Source organism: Petromyzon marinus, chromosome 5, assembly GCF_048934315.1.
Source record: "Petromyzon marinus isolate PM22_M1 ecotype Great Lakes invasive population chromosome 5, UKy_Petmar_22M1.pri1.0, whole genome shotgun sequence".
Classification (NCBI taxonomy): domain Eukaryota; kingdom Metazoa; phylum Chordata; class Hyperoartia; order Petromyzontiformes; family Petromyzontidae; genus Petromyzon; species Petromyzon marinus.
In genome coordinates, this window is record NC_133671.1 from 7881123 (window position 1) to 7898700 (window position 17578).

At 50.6% G+C, this 17578-nt stretch overlaps 1 protein-coding gene across 1 annotated transcript in view; it reads left to right on the forward strand.

Annotated features, from left to right (window-relative positions):
* The window catches only part of DDR2 (discoidin domain receptor tyrosine kinase 2), a 90634-nt gene that overhangs the window by 49816 nt on the left and 23240 nt on the right, over window positions 1–17578 (forward strand). The window contains exons 4-12 of the mRNA XM_032946789.2: window positions 1036–1157; window positions 3530–3636; window positions 8078–8225; window positions 9813–9918; window positions 10720–10798; window positions 11866–11973; window positions 12824–13070; window positions 14225–14329; window positions 15501–15631. Coding sequence (XP_032802680.2) covers window positions 1036–1157; window positions 3530–3636; window positions 8078–8225; window positions 9813–9918; window positions 10720–10798; window positions 11866–11973; window positions 12824–13070; window positions 14225–14329; window positions 15501–15631 — 1153 coding nt within the window. The remainder of the gene's footprint in view (window positions 1–1035; window positions 1158–3529; window positions 3637–8077; window positions 8226–9812; window positions 9919–10719; window positions 10799–11865; window positions 11974–12823; window positions 13071–14224; window positions 14330–15500; window positions 15632–17578) is intronic.

Consider the following 17578-nt stretch of genomic DNA (forward strand, 5'->3'; position numbering starts at 1 on the left):
ATCTCCATTGGCTGCCCTGAGATTGTAGGTTTTAAATTCCAGATCCCTATGGCAGGAGCCAGTCTATATCCAAACCTGGCACTAAGTGATACTCGATCAATCCCTAAGGGATGATGATGATGGTCATGTTGATTGACCAAACTGACCTCCGACCTTGATTGGAACATTTCGATTGGCCAATGACGAAATGTACATATGTATGTTGCATTTCTTTTGCACCGTATGCAGCCAACTGTGCTAATCAGAGGTGCGCAGTAGGGGGAAGAACAACAAATCATTCGGAACGCATTCAGTCTCATCAGATATCAGAAGCTAAGCTGAGTTGATCCTAGTTAAACCTTTGGATAGGTGACTACCAGTGCATTCCAGGCATTATATGGTTGGGTCGGCAAGGTGGCCAGGAGATGGCGGTACAACAATGGGTGAAAGTAAAAAGATTATTAAAATTAATTGGGTCCGTCTGTAGACTGAATCTATCTGTGCGGCGCTTTGAGCGTAATTGCCACGCACGCGTGGGTTTCTCCGGATACTCCCGATTTCATCTTGCCAACGACTCACGAATTGAATTGGTCAGACACCCCCAATTCATAACTGCCCTGAAAATGAGTCTTTGAGTCTCAGCGAGGGCTGATCTGAATAAATACTATAAGGTTTTTTAAATAATGCATCGATTAATTAATTACAACTGATTCTTACACTCGTGATACATGCACTGAATCGTGTGCATGAGAAATGATGATTCGAAAATGTGTGCAAATAGTATGCAAAACAATGCGTTCGTATTACATTTGAGCTGACGGCAGTAAACAAACACTTTACGACACGTAGGCTTTTCGTGACCAATATTATTCATCATAAAGGTTTTTTGGGTTAGATCTACTTGCGGGCAACAAACCTTTATTATAAACAGTGTACGAATTTAAACAACAACAACAACAACAAGAAACAAAACAAAGAGTCTTAGGACTCCCCCGCGAGGCTTCCCTGGATAAATTAACGGGCCGTTGTTTGTTTTGGATGCCGACCGTGACCCAGGCTCGACTCGGAGGAGGGCGACGGGGCCTGGTGCCCTCTGGGTTCCATCAGCCCCCAGAGCATGGAGTTCCTGCAGGTCGACCTGCGCGAGCTGCACTTCATCACGCTCGTCGGCACGCAAGGTGACTGGGGGCCCCCCCGAATCGGCGTCGCTCGGATTGTCAAAAACAGAAATAAAAACCTCACGTCTGTTCACTCGCTCGCTCGCCGGAGGAAGGATCGCTGACCGACGGATTTAAAAGTGAATTAGTTTTGGCCTACGAGGTGAAAGCTCTTTTATAAGTTCGTTTAGCCAGTGTATTTTGCCCCCCTAGCATCCAGGGCACCCGGTGGCATTGGTGTTTATAAAGCAGTCGCCTGCTGGTGAGACTCGATGAATTTGAAATCGGGCCAAAGTTTAGAAATTCCCCCAGAGTATTTGGCATCGGGAGGATATTGCCTCGTAAGCCCGATGCCACGGGGCGCCCAGAAATTACGGACGAAACTTAATGGCTGAGAGAACTGGCGGCGGGTTTTGTTTCCGAGATGGAATGGAATAAAAATTCAACCGCTTTGGTCAGTGGCCCTTCTTGCTAGGGGAAGGCTTTCAACAGAAACCGCTACTTGCGGGCAACAAAGACTAAATGCGAGTGCGAGATCAAGGGTGTGCGGTGACGTGAGCAGTTGTTACCCCGCTGAATGTGGACCACCAGGGGAAACGGATCTTGTCCGGCATCTGTAGCTCGAACTGGACATCTGGCACTCCACCACCGCCACTCCCGTGCAGGTTTCCTGGCTTGGTAGGGAATTTGGGATTGTGGTCTGGGGTTTGTAGACCTCGTGGAATCATCTCTCTGTTGTGATCACTTCTTGGTTATTTGTCCTTTTTGTTTTGGTGCCATTTTTATTTGTTTATTCATTTTTTTATTTTGCTTGGGAGTAGGGGTTTTCATTTGCTTGGTAGTGGTGGCTGTACATGGCAGTTGGTCCTTACATATAATGAATGTACAGCGTTATGGAATGGTATTAGCATGAATAGTGCAATGTATATTAAAACAAAGTTTCATTATCTGTGAAAAGAGCTTCATAGCTCATCGGATTCCCCTGGTATAAATAAAAATTCTGATCCTGAGCTCAGCAGTGTCCTTGCTCGTGTCGCGAGGCCGAGCTGCTCGCGGGATTGAAAAGAGTAACGCCACCCCCCCAACCCCCCACCCCCCCAGAATGCTGCGTGCTGATTCTTGCCCAAATGAAGATGGATCCCTAATTAGGCGAATAAAAAAAGTGCACCCGTAGATGGCGAGATTTTGGACGGAACTATAAACCTGTTGAGGAATTTGACAGCCTTATATGAATGAGGCTTAACAACAGCCTTATATGACATAGGCATTGCAGGGAGCAGCATTCTTCTTAAATAGGCCACCTGAACACAATTGCACAATGCCCATAGCCTGTTGCTATTTATTAACTCTCGACAGATTTCCAGCTTGGCAGGGCACTGCTCAGATTACCACGCGAGGTTGTTGATCCCTAGTCCTAGGGGGTTAAGATTTGACACAATCGAATGATGACGATAATAACAACAACAACAACCAACAATGCTACCCTCCAGAGTGCCATAACATGGCAAAGCCACCGTAAGGGCCGCTGACTACTTGCTGCATGGCTCCATGGGAAGTTCAGCAACGACTGTACCCGCAGGAGGCAGTGCAGGAAGTAGGTCTGGCGACAAGCCATCTGCGTGCACGTTGAGTGCTGTTACCTCGTATTGGGGAGGGGGGTGCGTTAATGCCGGGGATTCTGGTATCCTGACCGATGATACAAAAAAAAAAGTTACCCATGAATTTAGCAGGACCCTCTTGAAAAGAAATGTGTCTTCAGACTCAGGAAGGTAGCCAAACTCTCTTATTTACATTGTAACATTGAGTCATTCTTGTGGTATTTTAAGATGAACTTGTCACTCCTATATGAATGTGGATTTTTTTTTTTACAACTGTGGTGCATGTGTGTGTGCTTGTGTGTATGCACATGTTTATGCGTGCCTGCGTGGATGCTCGTGTGCGTTTGTGTATATGCATGTGTGTGTGAGTGGGGAGTGGTAGTGTAGTGGTTGGTGTGCTGCGCTACTATGCCGGTGACCTGCGTTGGATTATCTGAACCGATCCTGAGCCTCCCCTATGTCGACTCAGCCTCAAATGAGTACCTGGTGCAGTGAGTAAACATCGCCACTGGGGAGACAAAGGCGATTGGGCGTGGTGCTGGCCACCACCCCCTCGTGTACCGTCTGGCCTTCATAGGTGCTCCCTAACAGCAATTACCCCAACAGTGTTAAGGCTATATATGGGATCTGTGTCTGTGTCTTCATTACTCATTTGGGATTACGCATAGAAATCATTGCCCCCCTCCTGGCAGACTAGCCGGCCTTCATAGGTGCTCGCTAACAGCACTTGCCGCAACAGTCTGTCAAGGCTACACGGGGGATCTTTGTCCTTGTGCGTGTGTGTGTTTGCTCCAGGTCGGCACGCGGAAGGCACGGGGAATGAGTACGCAACCGCTTACCGGCTCGAGTACTCGCGAGACGGCTCTCGCTGGGTCATGTGGCATGACCGGCGCGGCGAGGAGGTGTGTAACAACCATTACCGTCATCATCATCTTCGTGATAATGAGACAAATCAACGATTCACCACCGCCTTTAGCGATGCATTTAATTGTCGTGATTCGGGGGGAGTCATGAATTCATCTAAGGACTGATTATGGATTTTTTTTCGTCTCGTTTTCATCGTCCCGTTTGTATTGTTTATGTTTGTTTTTGGCTCATTTGTACAGTTTCGTTCACGCCATTAGGCAAAATGCAAATTATCATATCACTTGCAGAAATCTGCAATGGCCAGTGCTCAAACACACGATTCAACATGCGTTTCAACATCGACACGATTCAACATCGAGGAAAGCCTCCTCTAGGCCCCTGCGCAGGGAGGGTTCCTGCTGCAATGGCACATTTGTTCCAATTCCATTCACGTTGTTTTCTTCTAGATTGTGGTTATATCGTGTGCGGTTGTTGTTGCGATCTGAAGGGGAATCATCTGCAGATCTCTCGCTCTCTCTGCGTGTGCGCCGTGTACCTTCTCAAAGACATCGGTGATCATCGTCTTCCCCCCATCTCGTTTCAGTTCAGTTTCAGTTTATTTTGAAGTACCCTGTGAGCTAAGAAGCTCTTAAGTCGGGTTTCATCAATAAAAACACACCATTTCCGTAGCTCTGTCCATGACATTTACTCATTGAACTCTGCTTACAAACGGTTCAAATTGCTCGTTGAACTTAATTCACCGCCTTCCCCAGCTTCTTGTTGGACCTATAATTTGCTCAGACAAAACCACATTCATATTCAGTCTGTTGTTTTCTCGTATGCATGTTGAACTTCTTTCGCACCGTACGTAGCCAACCCGTGCTAATCAGAGGTGTGATTACATGTCCAAGAAATGTATGAAACCGGGGTTATAAAGCCCCTCATTAAATGTCCAAAATCTAACCCTGCCTTTCTCTAAAATTTCCTTCTGTACCTGCTGCTGTCCACAATACATTTATTTGAACTCGTCCCTTGTCTGTCCATGCCATTTGGAACATCCTTCTTAAAAAAAAAAAACCCACATACCCTGTCGCTTGTCGCTTGCTCTGTAGGTTTGCAGTGAGTAATGCAATGTTGCCTCCTGTTTAGACATTTACCGCAGAAATGCTGTCGACGGAAAGACCTCTTAAGGCCCCCCAATAGCTTCTTTATAGACACGAAGACGGCTCAACTTTCAAACGCCCCCCGGGACCGTTCATTGGTCAATGCTGCGGGCATCCGCAGGACCGCTATTCCTGCCATGAGCAATGTCTGTACACGTACGTTGAGCTTCCTTCGCACCGCACGTAGCCAAAATGGCGCTAATGGGTGCAGTGCCCTTCTCAAGGGCATCGCGAAGTGCGCGCAGCGAGCTGTCGCACTACGGCAGTTGATCTGACATTTCAATCCTCAGGGCTGGAATAAAGCCACGGCCGTGTCGAGTGACAAACCAAATAGGATTTATTATGCATTCGTCATGCAGGCCGATGGCGGCCGGGCCGGCAACGTCAAACTCTCGCGCAGGGCTTCGCAACCGTGGATTCGTAGACTTTCATCGAAGGTGACGGAAATCTGGACCGGAACCCGCAATCTCCGTGGTGTTCTGTTTTCCAATGCCACGTGTACGGGACAGCATTCTGCGAATGCAGTCCGTTCAAACGGAAAATTATCTCGCCGCATGTGTCATTGTCCCCGGTCTTAAAACAGACAACGTTGTGTATATATGTCTGTGTGTGTGTGTGTGTAGAAGCAGTGTAGCGGTTAGCGCACTGCTATGATTCAATCATTGCAGTGATATAAAAAAAAGATTCGTTGTTGAATCAAATCACGATGCAGAATCGTGGCAATCCATCGAATCTTCATGGGGGATGTGAATCATTCTTAACCTAGTCACAATGGCCTAACCCTTTACAGCCTCGTTTTTGTCTCAAGCTTTTTGTGTTTCTCCACAAGTTTATCACAATTACATTTTGATTTAAAGCTTCCGTGACTGCAGGGATTCATATTCTTGGTTCTTTTGGTAAAGTCACCACGTAGAAGTGAAACAATAAAATAATAAAAATATAAAACAATAAAATTCTCACGACGTTTCGACTGCAACACAAGCAACCATCATCTGATGATATATTGCTTGTGTTGCAGTCGAAACGTCGTGAGAATTTTATTGTTTTATATTTCTATTACTTTATTGTTTCCCTTCTACGTGGTGGCGACTTTACCGAAAGAACCACGAATATGAATACCCAATTGTGTTGTCGGTGTTGTGTCACGAGGTGAATAAAATCATCCATTCCGAACTCCTGCGGAGCAGTAAAAGCCGCCGCTTTAGAGAATGGCGCAACAGAAGCAGATATAGACCTACTTCTGAGATCCCCTTCAGGTGACCGTGTGCGTACTTTCGTGGACAGGAACTTTCCGCGCACTCCCACCACGGAGCAGTGCAGCCATTTTATTTTCGAGAGCGGCCCGCAGAAGTGGATGCTGCAGAGCAACCCTTGAAAATCCCAGAGCAAGTGACGTCATATCCACTCTGCCACAGAAATGTCCATGGCACGACAGTCAAACCAAGATGTTTAACTCTCACAGCTGGATTTAGCCAAAGTGCGGAAACGAATTTAATCTGATGTCTCTCTTTCGCCTGCAGCCAATTGGACACTGGGCTGAGACCACCGGCTCGCGAGACTTGAGAGCCCAATTTAATCAGGGATGGCTAGAACCTGGATTAAAACCCAGGGGTGGCAACTTGGTAAACTGGGACATGGTATCAGCCCCTCAAGCCACGCAGTTCAGGGATTTCATAAAATCATTGCATTATTAGCTCGGGGAAGTCTCAAGACTCATTATAATCAGGTGGGTTCTGCATTGTGGATATTGGGCCAAATCTTCTTTTTAATATATGTACAAATTATTTCATGACAAAAATCATGGGCGAGTGAAAACGCACCTCGGCCATGGCCAGAGCCATCAGTGGAAATGAGCGCCACACCAACGCTGGCTTGATCAGTGGCCGCCCTGCCGAATACTACTGCTCACGGCTCCAATCACACTCCCCCTGCCCAACTCCCCAGCCAGCTGTAGCCCATTCAGCTCAAAACACTGCCCCCTCCTCCACACTCCGCTCGCCGTAAGTCCCAAGTCCGAGTCTGGCAAACCATTTCATTTATTTGTTTAATGTAAGCTTGAGTTACCCAGGAAATTCCGAGTCTCAAACCTCTTTTCACCGAGGGTCCTGCCAATTGATTTTTTTTTACAGTTGAGGGCGATGTTGCCCGATGTAACCCCAATGCAAATTATTTACGAGTAATTCTCGTTATCATTGGGGGACGGTTGGCCAACACCAGTTACATTTAACCTTTTTTTTTTAACGTGAGGAAACTGGAGAACCCGGAGGAAACCCATTGCAGAACAGTGGGAAAGAGAACACGCAAACTCTGGGATCCCAAACCCATGGATACCTTGCTCGTGAGGCCGACGAGCGCAGCCAGTAGCACCGCCCGTGCCCCCCAAAGCAGCGCCCACGCGAGACTCACCGTGGCAGGGAGCTGGGGCCGTGGCGGCGCACGTCCCCACAGGGAGCGGGGGGCTGCGGGAGCTGGCGGCCCCCCAGCGCGGAGCCCCTCCCCGGGCACATTGTGCGTTGCCAGGGCGCGTCGCCAGACCTGCGCACACGCCGGAGAAGGGTCGTAGCGGGTGGCTATGAGATGTTAACTCCCTCGCCTGATATGCAGGAGGTCGTGGGTTCGATCCCGACCCTAACGCCTGCTGCTTGCTGTTGTATATTTGGAGTTTGCGTGTCTCTCTCTCTCTCATCATCATCACGGTGGCTAGGAGATGTTAACTACCTCGCCTGGTGTACAGGAGGTCGTGGGTTCGATCCCGACCCTGACGACGCCTGCTGTGTATTTGGAGTTTGCGTGTCTCTCTCTCTCTCTCATCATCATCACGGTGGTTAGGAGATGTTAACTCCCTCGCCTGGTGTACAGGAGGTCGTGGGTTCGATCCCGACCCTGACGCCTGCTGCTGTACATTTGGACTTTGCCGCGTCTCTTTCTCTCCAATGTGGTCGTGTGCGTTTTTTCTCCGGGCCCTCCGGTTTTTCCCTCCACTTTTACAAATGTGCTTTTTATGATATCAGGCTGCTATAAATATGTCCACGTGATAAGCCACTTCGTTGAGCTATCATTTGTGGCCAGGTCACTTCTGAAAAAGAGCTACGTAGCTCAGTGGGCCTTATGTGGTAACATAAAAAAATAGTTAAATAGGGTCATGCTTATCTGTAGGAAGACCTCTTGTTGCCTTTACACAAAGCGGTTGGCTGGGTGTTGTGCTGGCCACGCAAACCTCATCGTGTTTCGTGCTGGGCATTAACACGCGCCCGTTAACAGCGCTTTCCCCAGCAGTCTGTTGAAGGCGAGTCGGTGGGGGGGGATCTTTGTGTGTGTGTGTATGTGTGTGCAGGTGATCGAGGGAAACGTGAACACCTATGAGCTGGTGCTCAAGGACCTGAGCCCGCCAATCATCGCGCGCATCATCCGCTTCGTGCCCGTGGCCGACCGCCTCATGAGCGTGTGCATGCGCGTCGAGCTGTACGGCTGCCAGTGGCTGGGTCAGCATTGCCCCACACACAAAGACAAAGATTCCCCCCGTGTGGTGTTGTTTTTTTGTTTTACCAAACTGTTGGGGCAAGTGCTGTTAGTGAGCACCGTTTGTACCCCCCGCACACACACACACACACACGTGCACGTTCGATAACATTTTGCCCGTGGCGTGCCATGGGAAGGGGAGTCGGGTCGGTTGCACGACGGGGCAGATTGAGGGGGGGAGTTGGTGGTGGGATGCTGGGACGGAAGTCTCCAAGAGAGACAAAGAGGGCAACGGCTCAAGATGAGCAGCAGGGAGAGAGAAGAAACGCTGGGCAGGACAGGGAGGAGGAGTGGGGAGAAGGAACGACTGGGACAAGATGCCAAGGATGAGCGGAGGGTGATGATGATGATGAGATGGAGAGAGACGGAAGCAGCAGAAGTGAGCTGCACGGAGGAGCAACAGGGGTCGGGTGGGGAAAGGGGAGGGATTCAGAGTGGGGGTGGCCACCGCAGAAGTCACGTGGTTTACGGGAGGCTTGAGCTGATCTAGATGGTTAGGTGATTGTCGCGGGCATGATTCCACGCGAGTATCATGATCGCAGCAATTGATATTAATGGATCTTTGCAGCCCGAATCTGAACCAATACAGAGCCCCCTTCATTACCACCCACAATAGGGGACCAATATTCCCATTGCCACCCCTTCCCCCCCCCCCATGTATACGTAGCTCTTAGCTGCGGTAGCGTCCACATTGTTAAATACTCACCTCCAACGTTAACACTGCATTCTACCGAGAGCCAGGCTATCTCAACCAATCACAGAACAACGCTTGTGGAGGGGGGGGGGTTTGGGGGGTTTCCCGCCTTCGAGAGGCAGAATGTGGGCGGTGGCTGCCATTTTTTAACAAGGGCCCGGGGAATCGAAACGCTGTGATTAGGACACAACAATGTGAACACCAGGCTAACATTGTGGGACAAGGGGGGGGGGGGGCAGCCAGACCACGCGTAATGGCGTGGGTGACATTTTACAATGCGGGAGGCTCAGTTCGTTAGGCCTCAATGACGTACATTGCAGCGTGTGGTCTGCAGCTGTGAATCGGTCCGCCCGACTGCCAGACCGCAGCGTGTTAATGTGTTATTGTATGATGTTGATGTAATGGTCATCTTCTCAAGCAGCCTTGGTCCAAGTTTTTCAAAGCCCGACCATTGAAGCACATCAGCAGCACGCGGTGCTCGAAACCTCTCGGCTTAAAAGCAGTTCCCAAGCGCAGCGCGCGAACATCTGTAATGGGGTGGCAGAGCAGGTTGTGGGCCACACGGCACTCCTTCGTGTGCCGTTCCAGCCGTAGTAGAGGCACTCTTTCGTCCACCGAGGCTGGATGGGTACTTCTGTCCCACTGTGTTGCGTGCGCGCGTTGCTCTGTCCTTGTGTATGTACGTACGTGCTAATCGGAGGTGCGGGGGGGGGATAAGAAACTAAACGCAAAGAGCAGTTCTAAACAAATGAGTTTTCAATCGAGATGATTCAAAAGTGCGTCGCTTCGGTGGCTTCTGAATGAACCCCTGTGTGCTATTCCGTGTCTCTGTGCCGTCCCCCCCCCCCCACCACAGACGGCCTCGTCGCGTATCGAGCACCGGTGGGACACTCCATGTTGCCCAACGACCTTCGTGCCATCGCGCTCAATGACTCGACGTACGACGGGAGCTCGGATAACATGTGAGACGCTCGCCCGCTCGCTCACTCATTCGCTACAACAACAAACGCAACAACCGCCGTTCGCCACCTGGCGGAGGTGATATCACCGCGGCACTTGTGCCAGGCTAGGTGCGCACCGAGGCTACGTGATGTGTCGAAGACAGGACGTCACGGGACAGACCCAGGGTGCCATGGGTTGACGGGTTTTAGATTGGGCCCTTTACAGCAGGAAGGGCCCATTGAGACATTAGGCTATATTTCATGCGCATCCTGAGATGACTGTGCCAACTTCTTGTATTTTAGCCGCCCGGCGCCTCACTCGTTGTTGTGAGCGTTGCTCCTTGCTCGCAATAATACAAAGATCTCCCGTGTAGCCTGAACAGACTGTAGAGGCAAGTGCTGTTAGCGAGCACCTATGAAGGCCGGCATGGCACAAGAGGGTGTGGGTGGCCAACACCACACCCAGCCGCCTTTGTCTCCCGAGTGACGATGCTTACACATCACACCAGCTACTCATTTGATGCTAAGTCTATCTAGGAGAGGCACAGGACCGGTTCAGATAATTATTAATCGTCACAGGTGATGGCCGTGAGCAGGAATCGAAACTCGTGTCACCGGGTTCGTAGCGCAGCATTCCAACCGCTACACTACCGCGCCCCAAAAGTGAACAGACACACACACACGTCAACAATGGGGCCATGTTGGCCTTGACAGGTGAGCTCGCCAACAGCGCTTTGCCAAACTCGTCCGTGAGACAATGACTCGGGGGGGGACCTTTTTCTGTGCGCGTGTGTGTGTGTGTGTGCGCGCCTACACGCACAGAGCGGTGTACGACGGCCTGGGGCAGCTGACGGACGGTGTGTGGGGTCTGGACGATTTCGCCATGTCCCACGAGTACCAGGTAAGTGTGCCGCATCCGGGGCGGGGAGGTTTCGGCCGGGATGCTGCCACAAGCGGTGTGTTTGGTCAGCACCCCGGTGATCTCCCCCCGGCCGTGGTAATTGAATAGTTTTTGTTTTAAAATCACCGCTTCTGTCCATCCAGCAGTGTAAATGGGACGCCGCGGCGAGTCGGTCGACAGGTCACGTGTGGTGTGGGTAACTCGAGACGTCTGGCTCAGCGTCGAAGAGTTGGCCAATATGACCCTCAATACCCACAATACCCTGCTTAAAGGGGCTCAACATATAAACATATAATGTTGCAAATGTCACCTTGCCAATTGCACGGTTGGCTACACGCGGTGTCGAGAGACGTTCGACTGACGCACAACACTGCCCTACACTTCCTTGAGCGCTGTTTCTTACTCGACTCGGGAGATAATGCTACGGTGATTTGGTCATGGAAGTTTTTTGTTCTCACAACGCGAAGGTGAATGTCGACCAGTGGAGAGGAGTTCTACCATGTTCTCCCCCACTATAAGATGCTCCGGAAAGTAAGACGCACCCCCCCAACGTGTGCAAATATGGTCACAAAAAGGGCAAAGACAAAGATCCCCCCCCCGCCCCGCAGGTAGCCTACATAGGCTGTTGGGGCAGGTGCTGTTAGTGAACACCTGTGAAGACCAACATGGCTCAGTACGCAGTGGGCGGCCAGCACCAGGCTCGGCCGACCCTTTTCTCCCCATTGGTGATGTTTGCACACCACAACAGGTACTCAATTAAAGCTGAGTCGACCTAGCGGAGGCTAAGGACTGATTTAAATATGCACCACCGATGTTTGTAGCCGTGCGGAGGAATCGAACTCGGGTCGCTGGGTTCGTAACACACACTACCGCTACACTACCGCTACACTACCGCTACACTACCGCTACACTACCGCTACACTACCGCTACACTACCGCTACACTCCCGCTCCCCACGCACACGCATGCACACGCGTCAGATTCTACGACGCGACCACACGTTCTTTCCTCTAAAATGCTGGGGGAAATCGTGCGTCCGGGGATTACCAAGCTTGATTTCACCGCAGGTGTGGCCGGGCTATGACTACGTGGGCTGGAGCAATGACTCGCTCGCAGAGGACTACGTGGAGATGGACTTCTTGTTCGACAGCGTGCGCAACTTCACCGCCATGAAGGTACGCAACCTCTTTAGCATGTGGATCAACGTTGGTTGATGGGGAGCAACAGCTAGAAGTTTAGAAGTTTACATCCTTCGCGTGGCCCCCTCTGTTCGGCGACAAATCACGACTAATGCCTTCGTCAACTGTGGCGACCGTAGATCATTCGTCGATCTCCCCGTCTTAAGGGCAGCGACTCAAAGCCACCGTAACAGCCGCCCCTCTGGGTGAGCGTCTGAACAGCTGAGCGTCCCCCATTCGGACAACGTAAACCGTTGGCTCAAGTGCCGTTAGCGAGCCCCTGTTTTTCCGGGCCACATTTGTCTTCTTCACCCGGGAAATTTTTTTAGGCCGAGCAAACTCAAGTGGGGCCAAGTTTAGAAGACAATTTTCTGCTGCCCGCTGGTAATTAAAACTGAGTCTTGCTTATTATTTACTTTAAATATTCATTAGCGGTATTGCCTATAAGGTCGGAAGTCCACCAGCATTGAGTCAAGGAAGCCTGACTCTGCCGACGAGTCTCTGTGAGTCAAAAGCGGTCCAGGGTTTTGCTTGTCTTGAATCAACGCTGCTGGAATTACGCACTCCCAGAATGCCATGCGACTGGCGAATTGCGTAACAAATACTTTCTGTTGTTTTTTTCTCTACGTGGAGAGTCGGAGGTGTTAAAGAGACATTGTCTGGGCCTATTTATTATATTAGTCATTTGTAGAACATTTCACGGACTGTCTGATTTCGCGACGCTTAGATTCCTACGTACGGTGCGAAAGAAGTTCAACATACGTACGTACACATACCGACCGATTGCTGCACCCACCCCACCGAGCTAACGATCGACGTCTCTCCCCGCCGCCGGCCTTACGCGCAGATCCACTGCAACAACATGTTTTCCCACGGCGTCAAGATCTTCTCGCGCATCTCCTGCACGTTCGCCCGGCGCCCCGGCGCACTCTGGGAGCCCGGCCACGTGAGCGTCACCACGGTGACGGACCACGTCAACCCGAGCGCCCGCTTCGTCACCGTGCCGCTGGGCCACCGGCCCGCCCGCCACATCCGCTGCCAGTTCTACTTTGCCGACACGTGGCTCCTCATCAGCGAGATCTCCTTTCAGTCCGGTGCGTGCGGCGCGGAGGTGGCGAGCTTGATGGGGAGGGGATTTGAACGGGCGGGCGGCGGACTCGCTGGCCGCCTTTAACGCGGCCGTTTCGCGAGTGGTTCGGCGTTCTTTTTCTTTTCCGTGCTGGGATTCATCAGTTCCTGGTGACGCTACCCAGCTCATAGAGCCAAGCGTCGGACGCTGTGCCGAGGGACGCGCGGTACGATCCAGGGGAGCACGTCGGAGAGGAATGCCTTTGCCTGCTCCTTGCCCTTCTCCATCGCAGACAGCCGAGTTCAGTAACCGAGCTCGGAGAACTCTGCGCGGCGGAAACTGATGAGCTGCTGCCAAATTTGCGGTCATGGCCACTTTGCAGCCAAGACACAGGGCACATGGGAGGCAGTGGTTGCTTGCCTCTCCCACCGGTACAACCCTCAACCGTTGCCGAATGTGTCAGCGCCTGCTTTAACGACGCGTGGACGTTGGCCCCCGAGTGAATCGGAGCGGCCAAGCAGGAGTCGCACATGTGCTCGAGGCTCGGAGGCTGTGTCCCAAACGTACCAGCGTTACTCTGCTCAATTGTTTTTGCGTTCCTGAACATTCAAGACGTTGAAAGGTTGCTTCGGAAAGTGCCACCGTGATGAGACGCCGATCGACGATTGTTTAGTTGGGAACCAGAGTTCAAGACCGAGAGGGGAATGGATAAAGCCGGGATGGGCGAGATACTGCAACAGAGGTCACGTGTTGATTCTGTCGCAGCTGAGAGGTCAATCAGAAGGACGGAAGCAATAGCCAGCTTTGGTACTGGCTGTGGTGACCTCTTGACCTTGATGTGGCCTTTAACTGTTGGAATTCTATTTCGACACACGCACCTCCGCATCACTGCAGAGAGCTAAACTGAAGTGGAATCGATTGAGAGTGAGCACGTGGGTATGTGAGAGAGAGAGTGTGTCTTGTTATTGCGCATACAGTCGTTAACGTGCAGCACGACGAGCCTGGCAACCTGAGTTTGATTCCAGCTCACAAATATCCGGGCCTCCACCAGGTCGACTTAGACGAGTACATCAACGCTCGTGTGACCCGTGCCGGCCTTCACAGCCGCTTGCGAACAGCACCTGCCCCCGACGGTCTGTAGTCGGCTACACGGGGGATCTTTGTCTTTGTGCGCATCAGGCACGGCGGTTTACAACACGACGGTGCCGGCCATCACCACGCCCCGCCGGTGGGAAACGACGAACGTCTCGACGCCCCCCTACACCCAGCTCACTCCCAGCACGGGTACGCACCCAGCCACGCGCGCACACAGCGATGGCACGGAACCGCCGCTCCCTTTACGCAAGGGGGAGTCTATCAGCCGCCCGGGCGGCGGTGGCGATGCTGCACGCGGCTGCTGCAAACCCGGCGCTGTTGTGGAGGCAGCAGCAGCAGCAGCGAGGGTTGATGGATAATTGCACGAACCCATCAAACCCATGTCTGAATGGGATAGAGCAGTGTTCTTCACTAATTTCAGAGGTGGGGGTGGGGGGGGGGGGCACTTTCACCGATAAGACATCAGTGTGAGGGCCACCGCAACGCCTGCAAGGGGTCGTTTTCACGTGCTGTTGTTCTGTTTTGGTCGGGGGACGCACGTCAGGGGCCGCACTAAAGGCCACCAGGGGCCGCCAGTGGCCCACGGGCCTTTGAACGAGAACACTGGGATAGAATGTTGTTCCTCTTCGCACGCATGGATTTTCTCCAGGTGCTCCGGTTGTCACTACATCACTCACTGTGTTTCAAGTTCCTTGGACAATAATTCTTATTATGCTGTTGGTGACTGTGTTGATGAATGATAATGGTTGTGATATCGATCATGATGGGAATGGTAATTATGATCATTGTTATTTGAGGGTTATAATGGTGGTCATGTGATGCTGCTGCTGATGATGATCATCACGAGAAGAGTTACATGATGATATGAGCAAAGTACTTGGGGCCATGGCAGTGGTGACCAGGTGAAGGCAATCATCGCTACATCACAACATCACAAGTAAAAATAATATGTTTAACACGTAGGCTTTCGCGACCAATATTATTCATAATAAAGGTTTTTGGGTTAGATCGCATCTAACCTAAAAACCTTTATTATGAATAAAAAATAATATGTAAAATTCTCCTCTGGCTGGCTTTGTTGGACTACAGAAGGTATTCTCTTTGTTGTCCTTCCCCCGCACCTCCGATTGGCACGGTTGGCTACATACGGTGCGAAAGAAGCCCAATATACGCCGTATGTCCCATTTGAATTACTGGTGGTTGAGGATTTCACGTCCGTAGAGGTTCAACGTACATACGTGCATTCGAGCAGCTACATCTGAAGCACCCATAGAAGCTGTCACAAAACGCCAAGGCACTAATATAAATATAACGTGATGACGATGCTGACGATGCCGGCTGACGGTGACTATGGCTGCAGGCCTGGTGGAGACCGCGGGGGCTGGCAGTCACACCGTGCTCATCAGCTGCCTCGTCGTGATTATCCTTCTCCTCGTCGCCATCATCGCACTCATCCTGTGGAGACAGTGCTGGGGACGGCGCACACGCAAGGTGTGTGCCGCAAGCACAAAGACAAGAGACCCCCCCACCCCCCGTGTAGCCTACGCAGGCTGTTGGTGCACGTACGTATGTAAGTGTGTTGAACTTCGTTCGCATTGTATGTAGCCAGCCGTGCTTATCAGAGGTGCGGGGGAAGGACAACAAACTAAAGACAAAACGCTTCTAAATTGCTGTTAGCGAGAAGTACCAGTGAAGTGCTGTTAGCGAGAAGTACCTATGAAGTGTTGTTAGCGAGTAGCACCTATGAAGTGCTGTTAGCAAGTAGCACCTATAAAGTGTTGTTAGCAAGTAGCACCTATAAAGTGTTGTTAGCGAGTAGCACCTATGAAGTGCTGTTGGTGAGTAGCACCTATGAAGTGCTGTTAGCGAGTAGCACCTATGAAGTGCTGTTGGTGAGTAGCACCTATAAAGTGCTGTTAGCGAGTAGCACCTATGAAGTGTTGTTAGCGAGTAGCACCTATGAAGTGCTGTTAGCAAGTAGCACCTATAAAGTGTTGTTAGCAAGTAGCACCTATAAAGTGTTGTTAGCGAGTAGCACCTATGAAGTGCTGTTGGTGAGTAGCACCTATGAAGTGCTGTTGGTGAGTAGCACCTATGAAGTGCTGTTAGCGAGTAGCACCTATAAAGTGCTGTTAGCAAGTAGCACCTATAAAGTGTTGTTAGCGAGTAGCACCTATAAAGTGCTGTTAGCAAGTAGCACCTATGAAGTGCTGTTAGCGAGTAGCACCTATAAAGTGCTGTTAGCAAGTAGCACCTATAAAGTGTTGTTAGCGAGTAGCACCTATGAAGTGCTGTTAGTGAGCAGTACCTATAAAGTGCTGTTAACGAGTTGCGCCTATCAAGTGCTGTTACTAAGTAGCACCTGTAAAGTGTTGTTAGCAAGTAGCACCTACTAAGTGCTGTTAGCGAGTAGCACCTATAAAGTGTTGCTAGCGAGTAGCACCTATGAAGTGCTGTTAGCGAGTAGCACCTATGAAGTGCTGTTAGCGAGTAGCACCTATGAAGTGTTGCTTGCAAGTAGCACCTATAAAGTGTTGTTAGCGAGTAGCACCTACTAAGTGCTGTTAGCGAGTAGCACCTATAAAGTGCTGTTAACGAGTAGCACCTATAAAGTGTTGCTTGCAAGTAGTACCTATAAAGTGCTGTTAACGAGTAGCACCTATAAAGTGCTGTTAACGAGTAGCACCTATGAAGTGCTGTTAGCGAGTAGCACCTATGAAGTGTTGCTAGCAAGTAGCACCTATGAAGTGCTGTTACTAAGTAGCACCTAAGAAGTGCTGTTAGTGAGGAGCACCTTCGAAGGCCAGCACGGCACACGAGTCAGTGGGAATGGAGATGTGTGGCCATTACGATTTCCTAGCTGCTTTGGTCTCCCCAGTGCTGATTTTTTTTATATATTATGTACAGGCTACGCATTTAAGGCTGAGTAGCCCTAAAGAAAATGCCCAAGACCGGTTTAGATAATCGACACTGATGTTAGGCATAGCCAGGAGTCACCAGGTTCGGAGCGCAGCACGTTAATCACTCCTCCACTACTCTACCCAACCAACCGCTCACCCGATTAAAGTCTTTACACTTAATACAAATCACATTTGCATGATATGCAGTCATCACCGTAGGTTTGTGGAGAGTTAAGGTACTGTGCAAGCGAGACAGTAGGTATGATAAAAAAATATACAAATGAGGCAGTGGAAGCAAGATGAACAAGTCAATTCTTGAAATCAGTGCTCAACTGCAAACCGTATCAATTAATCGAATCACAGCGTGGGCGGGAGGAAATCAGTTAATAAATAAATAAATGCGCAGTGTGCGTTATCGCCACTTGCAGTTGCCACCTCTCCTGGTTTTCCCAGGACATCCTCTTTTTGTTTTAGCCATTCCAGGAAATCTACCATTCTACTTTTTGTCAGCTTTAATAATACACCACACTAGGCGACG